At 44.1% G+C, this 14,665-nt stretch overlaps 1 protein-coding gene across 2 annotated transcripts in view; it reads left to right on the top strand.

The window, feature by feature from the left end:
- The window catches only part of TCF25 (TCF25 ribosome quality control complex subunit), a 486,799-nt gene that overhangs the window by 359,862 nt on the left and 112,272 nt on the right, over nt 1-14,665 (top strand). For both annotated transcript variants that reach the window (XM_086945785.1, XM_086945784.1), the window contains exon 16: nt 14,098-14,177. In XM_086945785.1, coding sequence (XP_086801911.1) covers nt 14,098-14,177 — 80 coding nt within the window. The remainder of the gene's footprint in view (nt 1-14,097; nt 14,178-14,665) is intronic.

Here is a 14,665-nt window from a genome sequence, read left to right as displayed (position 1 = left end):
GGGACCCACCCAAGTGGTTCCCTTACCTTCAAGTAAGTCTCTTGATAGCGAATGATTTCCCAAATGATTTTCCTATAATATGGACCATAGGAAAGAAAAATCTCTTCTTCCTTAAAGCAACTTTCATGCTCTTTTGCCTTTCCCACATTTCCGTTACCTCTTTGTCTTTGAAGAAGATCCCTACATAAAAAAGAGGAAGCAAGAATTTGCATTGGCCTTTTAGCTGCCCATGGTGGATTTGTTAAAGGCAGCTCCCTTACCTTACAGTGATCTCCCTGTGGGTGAGCCCACTCCTAAGGATTTGGTGACCCCAACGGCTCTAACCTCTACACTTCCTTCAGGGACTATGGTGCCAGCACCTGAGAAGTCAGTGGCCTCTAGGTGTACTGCTATGTTCTCCACCTTTGAAGTTGTTGGAGATCATGCGAGTGAGATTAGCGAGGGTTAAGACATGCTTAGTTAATGAGCCATTGGTGGAGCATCCTCCAGAGATTTGAAATGGTGGAAGAAATCTTTGGGTTGGACTCTGATGCTGTTGCCATGCCAGATAAGTACTATGGTCGTACAGCAGATGACTCGGAGACTAAAAATCTCCTTCCTGCTTTCAATACTCATGCTTGCTTATATCTTGATCTACAAAATCTAAGTGGTCTAGATACATCCCTTAACCCCTTTGGCCTTCCTTCAGAAGAGGTCTCTTTGTTCACTAGTTGGTACAAAAAGCAGTAGAAACATTTGAAAGGACTCTACCATGGCATGGGTTAAATGTAATATTTTGCCAGAAATATTACAGCCCCCTTCTCTACAGTTTCAGTGCTTTTCCTCCCCTTCAGGAGGCACTTCTTGGATTACTCTGTCTCGTTGAGAAAAACATTCTTGGGCCCAGCTGTCCAAAGAGAAATAGCCAGAAGACACAGTCTTATTACTGTCACAGTGGATTTACTAGGGTCAAGCTCACAAAGTAGATTGGCACTGACATTGATATTTAGAGTGAGGATGCCTGTGTATCCAGGCATTCCACTGAGAATTACCCTTTCTTTGTAGAGGAGAGCTATATAAAGACATATCGTAGGAATGAGTCGGTTCGTCCAAGTGGTAATAGCGCTAGTATTACATTGTTGTATCGATCTTCTGGTTCTTGAAATTGTGAATGTGTTTCAGGACTGAACCAAGTTCACAGCTCCTATCCTGGAGCAAAACAAGTCACTTGATCTTACATCTCCAGTCATTTTCAAACTATTATTATTGCCATCTTGTAGTTAACCTGTATAGAAATATTTGGCTAGATGGTTTTCTGACTTCAGAATGATATCTATTTTGGGATTCCTGAATCTAGATTTTGTTCTTAATGTCACACTCTTCGCCAACAAGCCTCTTCCCCGAAATTGAAACCTAATACCATTCCCCCAGTTCCTCCAGACATTGAATCTAAAATCCTGGACTCTATTTGCTTTGTGGAGTCATTGCTTCCAATAGCTATGCCCTTGACAGTGCGAATACCACATGCTGCCTGAGCTGCTGTATTGCACCCTATGGATACTTGCAAACCTGATTTATCAGTATTTCAGACCACATAAACCCCCGTTCTTAAACTTGGTCAGCAATGGGTTGGATGCTTGTAATCTGCAAGTATGGACGGGATTCTGCTGACAATATGGCTAGATGCATGGGCACGGCTGTCACTCTATATGGACACACTTGAATGCGTTCCACAGGCTTTATAAGCAATCTGTATGGGCATTTCCTTTGATGGCGAACTTCTATTCAGCTAAAAGGATTAATCATCTCTGGCTATTCGGGAACTCAGCTGTTCCAGAGGTGCCACGCTTCATAGCTGATCAATACTCCCAACAAATGAAGTGCTCAATCTGGCATGACTGGCCACACTGCTGGCCTATGCCACAATTTGAATATTATCTAAGTGCCCTATTAATTTCTGGACAAAGTGGGCTTAGAAGAAGGAGGTGACAAAATAGCTTGGTGAATATGAATTTCTGAAACAACCTCATGCAGTAAATAATGATAGTGGATGTGGTCTAGCACCTCTGAACCAGTGAGAAATATGTGTCTGTTATGTGTGTATGAGGGGGTCTGGGGAACCCCCTGCTCCCTGGGAGCGATGCTGTGGCCGCCAAATTTAACAGCAAAGGATCCCTGGTAGGTTGGCTGCAGAGGAGCAAGAAACCTGGCGGCACTGAAAAACAATAAGGGTGACAGAGGCCCAGTTGACTCTGATGCTTCCCAAACCCCACCACCACCGGGGCAGAGCTCAATTCTTGTATTGTCATTTAATAGTTTGCAGGGGTAGAGGGTGGTAATTGCAAAAAAAACAGTTGATGGACAGAATGTTGAACAATGTCATACATTCACCCCAGTACAAGGATCTGGGAATAAATCCATTGTTTTTTTGCACTCCACACCACCCTGGGTTAGACACTGGCTATATGCAAATCAGCTCTGACCCTGTGCCTCATGGGAACAGTCCAGTCCGAACTACCAAGCCATGTCTTTCCCAGACCGGAATCAAGCATCCAAGGATCGGTTTCTGGCTATCAGCCTTCATCAGCCTGGATAGCTTGACTCCAGTGGTGTGGAGAGCCTGGGACTCACGTCTGAGTATCCCCAGCACACTCGGGGTGAAAATTGCAAAAAACACAGTTGATGGACAGAATGTAGAACAATGTCATACATTCACCACAGTACAAGGATCTGGGCCTAAATCCATCGTTTTTTTGCACTCCACACCACCCTGGGTTTGACACTGGCTATATGCAAATCAGCTCTGACCCTGTGCCTCATGGCAACAGTCCAATCCGAACTACCAAGCCATGTCTTTCCCAGACCGGAATCAAGCATCCAAGGACCGGTTTCTGGCTATCATGGGCTGGAGGGTGGTAGCCACCTCAGGCCCATCGAGCACGCATATTCTTGAGTCATGCCTCCTTACTGGTAACTGGAAGAGAGACTGCCTCTAACTACGGTCTGGATTACTGCTGATCACTTTATCCTGAACATGTTGGAGGCCGAGTAGGTGAGCAGTGTAGGCCTAACTAGGAGTGGAGCACCCTTTCCTGCCTCTCTCCCCCTCCGTGTGAGGCCTTTGTGTGCAAGATCACGTCTGAGGTCCAGTGAACCCTAATAGTGTAGTGAAGCAGGTCGCATATTGAGGAGCCTACCTTACCCCACCCTTGAGTGCAGGGCACAAGTCCTAATTAAAGAAGTGGGGGGACGCTCCGAGACAGGAAGTGATGTCACGACAGGAAGTGACGTCACGGAAGGTAAAAACCTAGGAAGGGGGACGCTCAAATACGTGAAGTGACGTCATGACCAGCAGTGACGTCATGAAAGGTAAAAACCCTAGAAGTGGCTACCAGTGTGCGAAATGATAGCGCCACCAACACTGTTTAGTTCAGAACCCGCAATCCCAACCCCTGAAGTGCGGGGCTAGTTGTGCCCCTAATAGTACACACACACCTGCTTGGGTTTGCTTCTCCAGGGCAAAAGTGCTAACGTTAGCTACATATAGTAGAAAGATACGAGCACTCGGATGCCAAGAAGTAACCCCTCCCGCAGACTGTGAAAGGATATGCTGTGGCTTTGCAGGATGGCTCTGCCGGAAGACCTGAGGGCGTCCACCACCCGGTTGGGCGTTGTAATCTCAACACTTAAAAAGGCAAATGCCCTTTGTGCATGCCTGCTTCTGGTAGCTGTTTGGGGCTTATTTCTGCACGCTTATCTTGCACGCAGGCTTTAAGAATCTGACCTAAAACGTGTCCTGTGCGCAAAGCAAGAAAAACACTTCCTCGTGAAAATACCTTCCCAAACATACATTTAAGTAGAACAAAAAACAAGAACACTTTTAACAAATGAAAGCGCTTAAACCCTTAAACGAAGGCGTACCTATTCCTGTACCATGAAACTTAAAAGAGCTGTCTCCTAAGGTGATTGCTTGTCAGCTACTTACAAAGACTATCAGTGAACTCATGCTGATGATATCTGTTGCACGTTAGCCATCATTTGCCGGTAACATCAGTACTTCCGGGTCTCAAGACAGCCAATACCATGCCGCAACATAAGGAAAGAGAAAGGGAAAGGGCTCGCAATATGTAAATACAGCCGTAATACGCAACATGACGTTAGATCGGGGCATCGTAGGCAGCTGGGCCAATCCCAGTGCACTGTACAGAATTTCAAATGCTTATTGACTGTCGAGTCCGCGTGTGCCTTTGTTGTTTGTAAACATTATCTGAGCCGGCTTCCACTACTTGGCGGGTGCTACGCAGGGGCACAAAGTTTTAATTAGGAGTCCGCTGCCTACACGTGCAACGCCGGGCTGCTGAATACCAAGGCCAGTGCAGGCAGGCTTCAGCTTGCATCCTGATTAGAGACAGACTGACTTGGGAGATCGACGGGGCGGCCGGCCGTGAGGGCGAAATCCGCTATAATTTAAAGCCCAGCTTTTGCGCAGGGGGGACGGCGTCCACCCGGTAAGAGCCCTTAAAATAAGTGGGGGGACGCCGTCCACCCGCGTGGTACCCCGACTCGAGCCCTGCTTGAGTGATATGTCCCTCTACAGTCTTTACAGAGGCAAGAGTTCTGTGGTCCTGTATGTCTGGCGCTGGTCAGTCAACCCGCTTAAGCGTCACAAGGGTTCATTCCCTTCACATCAACACCCCTTTTTTAGGCAGTCTGTGGACCTAGCTTCTTTGCTTGTTGCTGGGGTATATTGCAGTATTCACCTTCACTCACCTGCGTACCAGCCCCACTGCCCCATACTGCCAGCAACCCTCTCCACTCTGTTCAAATGTCTGCCTTTCAGCTGCGGAATGGTTAATGGCTTGGTGCCCTATAAAGTGGACTAGATCCTGATGGCAATTGGCGCTACCCAGGCAGCGATGGAAGCAAAAGTCTACATTGTAGTAGTCTATTTAAACCCACTATAGGACAACCAATGCAAACTTAAGGAAAAGGTGCAGCACAATGAATTGTGAAATACACCCACAAGCTACAGTGCTGACCGAATAAAGTTTTCATTTTACAGATAGAATAAGATTCCAGGATTATCAGGCTGAGGATGCCAAAGGCAGATCCCTGCATTACAATTAGTGTATTGTTGGTCTGCCAGGGAACTCAGAAGGCCCTATGGCTAGTTTATATATTGAGACCTTGCTACAATGGAATTAGCCCCCTAGGTTGTATCAAAAATGTTCCTCTGGAGTGAGGCGCCCCATTGGGACAATAAATTAGAATTATTGTGACGTTCGTCCACTCCTTGAAAAAGCCAGAAATAACGATCTCTTTCAAAATCATGGTATTTCCAGATTTCACACAAACTATTCAGCACCAACTGGCATTCTTTCTGACTTATAATAATTGAGATCTGATCTTTAAATATGCGCTTATTTGTTCAGCTTGCCTGAGAGTGGTGGTAGAGTTGAACACTCTTTTTGTCACTGAGTTTAATTACGTAATGAACTGGGTGGACCAATATCAGGGAAACTCAGTGCAGAAGGAAGTGGGATGTGGACACCGATAGTGGCAAAGTTGGAGGAGGCGCATGCCAGCCCTTTGACGAGGTGCAGTTTATAGAGAGCCTTACCAGTTGCAAGTTTGCAAAGGTCATAAGGAAACTATTAAAATTGCGGCCTCCCTCCGAAATGTGACAGACTTACACATGCAGCTGGGCTCTGAGGAGGGCTCTACTGCCTCGGATTCCAGCACCAGCCTGACCATAATATTGCAGGTTACGCCACAGACAGAAAGCTATACAAATTTGTCTGTGTGAATTAAGATGTTACATGCCATAGATATCACTGGAGGAATTTTTAGTATACTTTAGCTAATGATTGTGATCTACGGGACGGTTACCTGACATCTCTTTGAGAGAACACCCTGGTTAAATACGACTCCTGAATTGGGTGTGCCATCCATAAATACAAAGTGAAGACACCAAGGTTTGGCCCCTGCCCACTACCTCTCATGTCATATATCTAGGAGAATATTAAACTTGGGGTAACCACGGGTTACCAGTCCCTCACCTTCATAGGTATGGAATATCACAATGTGGCGGGCTGCGCAGCAACCTGCGTTTTTCACTCTTGGTGTCGACTATTCACCTTGTTGAGCTAGAGCCAGGCAGGCTGTTCATATGTTTTTTGACTGGCTGGTTTGGCAATTGCCCAGTTGGGTACTATCTGCTGTTTGGCTGAATGACTTTTCAGTCACTGGTCGGGTGTTCTGTTGGGGGAGAGTAAAGTTAAAGGTGGTCCTGCTGATGTAACATGCATAACTAGTGTGGCCTCTTATATACGATCTTCCCTGAGATAGCGAAGATGAGAGTTCATCTTCCAAGCTGCATATACACCTACACGCACCATAGGGATACAGAGTAAATACACACTTGTCACCTGGAATATCAAAGGTATGGGGTAATCAAGCAAATGTTATATGATCTGTGTGCAGCACGGAATACAAATCGCTTTTTCTCCAAGAATCTAATCTGAACAAGAAGTAGAGTGATTGTCTGAAGTGTAAATGGAGGATCCAGTATTTAGTACTTCCTATCCTTTGTACGCTAGGTGTTCTACAATCCGGGTAAGGGCAGGAGTCCCATTTGCGATTGAAGATACTTGTGAGGACCCTACTGGTCGATATTTACTAGTTAAAAGTTGATTAGACTTACTTCCGCTCATGCTGGGTAGTGTGTATGCCCTGAACACATAGCAGCCTCTATTCCTAACATCAAAGTCAGTGAAATTAGCACCCTGGGTGGAAATGCGCTGGATGTTGGAGGATGACTTAAACTCTCTACTGGACACAACATTAGGTAGGTCACATTCCCCCACCCACTCCTGAGCACAGCAGCAGTTGGAAATGCAACCTTGTTGCGTAGCTGGCTACCGGAATGAGCACTGGTTGATGCACGATGGGCGTGAACCCCAGATCGAAGAAAACATTCCATTTATGTTTCTACACATGCATTGCACGTCAGGTTGGACCTTCTGGCCTTCTCGCTTCCTGTACAGACGCAGGTGCTCCACTCCACCTATTTTGGTAAACACTCTCGCAACATAGGCTACTGGAGCTAGGTCAGGCTTGGGGCAAAATCCTAGCCCGTATTCCTACTGAGACTGCAGCCCCTATTGATAGAGGATAGGGCTCTTAAAAGAAACAGTAAGCTAAATTATCATTGATTATTTCCAAGATAATGCGGGCACTACTTCTTTGACAGTGGTTGAATAGGATCTTTTAAGGCGGTGGTGAGGGTGCTTGCATTTGTACTACGATACCAGCCAGCAAAGCTACTGTAGAGAGTCTTGTGCAGATGGAGTTCACATTACAGGGACTGAAAAGGTACGCTTTTGCAAAGCACAGTGCGACTGACTATCTTAAAGAAGCCAGAGATGAACGTGCTATTTTATTCGTACGCCTATGCAGTCTTGATGTGGCAGCCTATGCAGCCAAAAGGCATGCGGAGTGTGATAAAGCTGGTAAAGCTGATCAGCCACACTACCTACATGCCCACTTCTCAGACATTCCTCAAATAGCCTAGCACTCACTCAACAGGGCATCAATATCTCTTTAATGCAATACTACTAGAAGTTCTACTCTTCAGAGCCTGACACTTAACATGGGATTCTGAAGGAGCTTCAGACTGGTACTACACTGCCTCAAGTACTCCCGAACATGTTGAATTCATGGAGGCTCCGGTCTTGAAGCAGGAGATCCGGCAAGCCACCTGTGTTCTCTCACAAGGGAAGGCACTGGGCTCTGACGGTTTACCCATGAGTTCTGCACAACTTGACAGCTCCCTAGATGCAATTAAATTGTTTGAGGAGGCTGAACAGAAAGGGTGCCTCCAGCCCACCACAAATGAGGCAATAGTTACCTCGATATTGACAGATTACTCGCTTGTTTCCCGTTCCTCATCCATGAAGACCAAAATAGGATTATCCCATGCCGAAACACCTCTTTAAATATTAGACTTTTCTATCGTGTGATGGAGGCAGCTCCCATCTCCTAGCCTGGCGCAACGTGTGCGACTCTGGAACTAGAACAAGCATTCGATACCCTGAGTCAGAATTATGTGCTCACCATGTTTACAGCGTTCCTCCTGGGCCACCGGATGCTGCGCTACATGAACCTCTTATATGCCAGACTCACAGTGAGATTAATGACCGGTAGTCACATATCCAATAGCTACACAGCTACCAGGGGTACAAGACATGGGTTCCCTTTATCACCATTATTGTTCACTCTGCAATTGAACCTTTCGCAATAAGATTGTGGGCCCACAGAAGGAACTGGGGAATACAACTTTCAGACCTTATTCACATTGCCTCCCTTTGAATGGATGATAATACTCCTCTTCTTGCGTGATGTAGATATCGATTTCACATTGAACGCGAACAGGTTGTGCACATTTAGGCAGCTATCTGGACTAAAAGTCAACAAAAGCAGATCCTTTCTATTTCCGCTCCGAAATGATGCTCCCCAGCAGTAACTCTGTCTAGGAGATAGAATGTTTCAGTGGTACCTCATACATTTCATTGTTTGGGAATCAGTGTTTTTCATGCGGGTATCCTTGAGAGCAATTTAACAAGAACTATTTGTTTTCTAAAATCTCTTTCCAAAATGGTGATGCTATCACACCTCCTTTACTATTTTGTAACTCTTCTAGCATTAATCCCTGCTAAAGTTTTTTTTTAATTAGATGCAATGTGGGGTGACTTAGTGTGGGGGGGGGTGGGCAAGAAGAGCATGCCTTTGACCAAGCTGATCATCCCGACAAATAATGGACGACTGGGAATACTGGAATGTTGGAGCTACTATTATGTAGTCTAGCTACAGTGGCCTGCCTACTGGCTCACTGGTCCCTATCTTGCCAACAATGGCCTTTCGCAGTCACATAGGGAGGGATGCTGCAAAAAATCCTATTTCCCACTTTACATGGTCCTAAGCGCCTCCCTCTTATTTGGCACGAAAATGAGCTGGGACTTGGCCATAGGTTTGTGTACACAATATCTGCCCTTTCTTATGCACAGCCATCACCCTTTTTGGCCTACCCATCAGGAGTTTGCCCTCTTTGCCAAAGATTTAACCCAATGCTAGTGGGTTGGACTGAGCAATTGGGTGACTTACTCAAAGAAGTGACTATCCTTAGCTTCCAAGACCTGGTAGACCAACACGGCCCTAGGAAGGGTTGCTTCTTTGCATATGGCAGTATCATATATGCATTTCAAACTCAATGGCACACAGAGTATCAAGACTCATCCACACACGATCATATTAATACTTTGCACTCTACAGGCAAAGGTAAGAAATTAATCAGCTGGATTTACTAGGCCATCTGGGAGCATGAGAGCATACACTCCCTTGCGAACACTTGGGGAAGTGAAATACACTGGACGCTTAAGGATCAGGGAAGGCAGAGTGCTCTAGAAAACTAATGTAAGATTTAGCATGATGCCCGATTTAAACTTCTATTTAATGTACTTCACAGAGCTTACCTTAACCCCACACAAAATATTTCATCTACGCCACGGCATCCCACAATTTTCCCAGGTGTTATAACACTCTTACAGGCCTTGTACACATGCTTTGTAACCGCATGACATTACAGCCCTTTTGGTTGGAGGTACTATCAGTGCTAACAAGAGTCAGGGTTTGCACTAACTTGAACAATATTGAGAGCTGCTTAGTGGGAATTTACCGCAGCCCCAAGAAGACCAGGGTTACAACCTTGTTCTTAGGCCTGGCCTCATTACTTGCCAAGAGAGTGATCATCCGACAATGGAAATCATCTCAACCTCCATAGTTATCCAGCTGGCACAGCAAATTGAGAAGATGGGCCACTGTGCAAGGCATTGTAGGGATAAGAAAGGTGGCAAAAGCCTAACACAAATAGCAAGCCAGTGGTATTTGAACACTGAACTCTCCAAGAATGATGAGACCCCTCCCCCTGATAGCTTAAGGTATTTCCAAGCCACTGAGTAGTCAAGGCAGTGGTATGTTAAATGTGCTTTGTACTGTTAGCACTCAAGGCACAATTTACACCCAAAGCCCTTCATACCCCTACCCATCCCTCCCACTGCCAACATGGGAGACTGGTACCAGTAAGACCTGGCAGGCCAGTCTGCCCTTGACACCACCTTTGTCTGTAATCATGTCTCTGTGTCTGCCCTCGGACTTGTCTTGGACGCTTTGAGGAAAGTTCAATTTTGTTGCAAAATGGTTGATGTTATGGGTATCCACGGGGCATGGGGACAGGGAGTAGGCTGGTTTTGTTCCCTGGTATCATCGGTAGAGACATGATCCGTGTTGTTGGAGTGTACTCTTATTGTACACAATGCTGAATGGTGACAGGATTTGATATAAATCATTTCCGATTCTATGCTCTTATTTGATATACATTATTAATCCTGCAGTAATTTTTGGCATAAGGCTATTTTATTTGCTGTCCTAGGTTTATTGTGAGGTCATACATTTTATTTCTTAGTCTGTGTCTCCAGATAGAGCTGGTATATGACATTGTTAATTATGTTTCCTAATGTTTGTCTTCCTGTCTGTTTCCTCAGCTTATTCTGTAGTGTGGTTGTTTCTACTTTGGAGATCTTGAGTTCTTTTGCAATTAGGTTTAGTTTATTGTATGTAGCAAGGAAATAAACATTACTTTTTGGTCAACAATATGCTTGGGGACCTACAGGTCCTACGGGACAAATGGGAGGCAGACGTGGGAGGTATGGAGGATCTGGATTGGGAGATTGTCCTCATGCACCCACGCGAGGTAGCGATTAAGTCGAGGCTCCGACTCATACAATTCAAGGTGCTCCACAGATCCTACTTTGACAGGGTGCGACTTTTTTAAATGGGGAGGATAACTGCCTTAGGTGTCAACAGCAGAATGGCGATTTTTTTCATACACTCTGGGGCTGCGAAGTCATTCAAGAATACTGGGAAGGCGTGTTCCTAGAACTGGAGGAGGTACTGGGGGTGGACATACCGCGCGACCCTAGATTGGCGCTGCTGGGCATGACCACAGAAGTGGACCTAACTCGCCCCTTGATTATCTTTCTGGTACTGGCTTTCGTGGTGGCGAAAAGGGATATTGCAAGATACTGGGGGGGCGTCCGAAAGGCCAGATTTAGAGGAATGGAGGAGAGGGCTGGATCTGTACATGGCGGCAGAGAGAGTGACTTACAAAGACAGGGGTTGCCCAAAAAAATTTCGGAGACTGTGGGCAAAGTGGAGACAATACCATTGACTGGAATGAGGCCTTGCAGACTAGGAATAGGAGGTCAGGGGAACCCCTGACGTGGCAGAAGGTACAATGGGGATCTCTGATGGACATGTACATACTTCAATGCTCAGATCATGTATGCGAGGCGGGTAGGAGTTTCATAGAGGGGGAGGGGTGGGTCCAGGGGAGGGGAGGGGGAAGAGGTGGGTAGGTAGGCTGCTGTTTGGGGGATTGCTTTATTTTATTATGTTCTCTTTATGTTTCAAGTTCAAGAGCTAAGTGTTCTAATGATGCGTGTGGAATCCAGAAACAAGAAAAGTTGCATAACTAACTGGCAGGGCGGAATGTTGACGCTCTACCGTATGCTAATTCCTACATTTGTGATACTTCTGATGCAACAATAAAAAGAATTTTTTAAAAAAATTACTTTTTGGCTTGGGTTTGATCCTTCTCCTTGGGAAAACATGCGTCTGTGCTAGGTGTATTGTGCCATTGGGCACTGGCTGCTAAAAACAGATCAAATGCCTTTATAGGGATGTCTGAACATCTAAACAGTTAAAGTTTTGTCACCTTTTTTTAGGACAATTATAAATGAAGTTGAATTGAAATTCAGTAGCTATACTTTCGAAGTCCTACAGACCTCTTTAAATAACATTAAAAAAAAAATCAACCTTTAATTTAGCTTACTTGGAGATAATTTCTTTTACCCACAAGACAGCATTTGAGAAAATTGAAGTAGGGATGTTTGAAATCAGCGTATCAGTGCCAAGAATACATTCATTGACAATTATCCTGTTTATACCCATCAATACTTATATCCACAACCTTGAAGGTAGAATTCAGTGTAGAAACAAATTAGAATTGCATATTGGATGGTGGCCTTTATCTTAAAATAGTACTCCTTCAAAGTTTCTGCTTTCCTGGAACAGTTGCATTTCCACTCTGTTAGAACCAAGGTAGGCGCAGATGCAGTGCAACATTTGTCTGTTTCAGTATACCTTGTTCACCTTCTGCAATAATATCTGGACACTAGATTCACAGTTCTCATGTTCTTCAGTCATGAAAAATATGTAGTTTGATTTGTATTGTGCCACTGCTGTCGAAATCCTATTTGCTTCTGAATTCTAACTTGCATGAATGGGAAATAAGTTACTCTCCTCTGTTTTACCATCCGTGCACTTAATTGCTAAGCTGCTCCTTCTGCACTGATCCAGTGTATTCGCCACAACTCTGGCCCAAGTTGGATATCCTCATACTGTGTAAGAGTGAATCACACAAAGAATTTGTATGGATAGGGCCATGGCTGCATGAATGGACATTGTTATGAGTGAAGTATTTACAGATTTAGTAGTTGGAGCACAGTCATGTGAACACAAGGGAAATTACTTGTAGTTATACCATTCTGTATATAAGATACAAATGTGAAATCACTTTCTCTTTTTAAATTAAAAAAATCTTTTTGATATCAATTTTTATTGTTGTGTTATAGTTTATGCTTATCATTCTTTGAGAGAAAAAACTGTTTTATTACATAGCTAGTATGGTTTTTTGTTTGAGATAGCCTGGGATGATATCTTCACATTGTACCTTTTCCCTGACCCAGGATCTTTATCCTCACCAGGGGACCCTTGATACACTACAAAAGTTATACCATTCAATACATTCAATGTTCAGCAGCTTCTTACATGGTTTCTGATTCCCATTAGTTGATAATGAGAATGACTATGTGTAAGACTTTACTAAACATCTAGTGTGTCCTTTTAAAAATATTGTTCATACTGTTGATTTTTTTATGTGACTTGTAAGTAAACATTCTACAAAACAACCATGTTTACTATATTGTCTGAAAATTGTTTGTGGTGAATAAGTTATAATAGATGGAGGAATTGATCACAGAGACAACAATCTCCAGCTATGTGCTTGCTACAAAACAAAGAAAACAACAAAGAAACCATGAGTAATTTTAGATGCAGCTAGTAAGTTTTTTGTAATTTTTTTAGATGACTAAAATAGTTTTTTCAAAAAGAAGCTGAAAGGAATACTATCAATTTGGAGAACAAGGCGTGATGACAAGAACACAGCTGTATCGATATGCAGTTAGCACAAACAACTTTGATTGCATGAGAATGATTTGACTCCACATTCAGCTACAAACATGACAGGCTAGTTGCGTTCTGCAACTAGTGCAGCCCTTTAAAGATGGTAGTGTGTAAAACACCAAACAAACTAAAAGTGGTGTGAAAAATGGTTGCAGTTTGTCTAGCCACTAGATATTGCTTGTGGTAGCATCCCAACCCATTGTTCCTTTGTCCACCATGTCACCACAGTATGGACCCAGCCATGTGAAAATCAGTCTAGTCCCTGCTCCAATAGGAACTGTCCAGTCCGAACTGCCAGACCAGTTTCTACCTGAACACAAGCAGCCTGAGACCTGTTTTGCCCTAACTGGGGTTCTTCAGTCAGTTGTAGCTTGGCTCCAGTTTCACAGTGACCATGAGACCTCTGTCAGGGCATAACCTTGTAACCCAAAGAACATCCCTATTCAGTCCCACACACAATTGTTTTTGTCTTTGATTCAAATGTGGGTACTGTTACATTGCTGTACTGATGTTACTGTATGTGTACCTGATGATTCATGAAACATACCTGATTGCACATAATACTGTTATGCCATGATGTAATGAAACTGTTTAATAACTAAAGTTACAAAAAATGGGTACTGTTCGATGAGTGTCCATTTGTATACTTGTGGCAAGAAAAATCAATTTGAGGACATACTTAGATGGTTATGTATTGTTCGTCCTGAGTTAATGGACCATTTCTTTTGGAATCATTGTGTTCTTTTTTGATGCTTGCAGGATGTAACATCACAGCCCTTAATTGGGTTTGACCCATTGCCTCCGTTAGATTCCATATCTTCATACACAAGACCAGAAAGGTACCATGGCTTATAGTTCCTTTTGATGAATGAAGATGTGTATATTTCATTAAATGTTTTGAGAGAGACTGCAATTTGTACAATCCCTTCTGATGGGTATTAATGAATGAATGATGGGATTTGGAGAGCGCGCAGCTACTGCAAGTGTGTCCCGGTGCTGAGGCATAAGCCAATTGGGGGATCAAAACCACCTTAACTCTTGAACAGGTAAGAATTCAGTTGTTTGTGGAAGAGCTTTTTTTCCAGAATTCATTTAAGGTGCAAGGGGAGTTCATTCCAATGTTTTGCTGCCAATACTAAGCTGGCAGAGCCGCCTGATTTCTTTTGTTTGATACAGGGGATGGACTCTGATCACAGTGAATTTTAGGGCAGTACGTGGGCATCCTGTCAGGTAAGTATTTTGGCCCTTTCTTGTAGAATGCGGAGTGTGCCAAAATCAGTGATTTAAAAATAGCTCTTTGCTTGACCCGGAAGGCAGTGAAGCTGGC

This window comes from Lissotriton vulgaris, chromosome 12, assembly GCF_964263255.1.
Source record: "Lissotriton vulgaris chromosome 12, aLisVul1.2, whole genome shotgun sequence".
Lineage (NCBI taxonomy): Eukaryota > Metazoa > Chordata > Amphibia > Caudata > Salamandridae > Lissotriton > Lissotriton vulgaris.
This window is presented reverse-complemented; position numbering and strand designations above follow the sequence as displayed.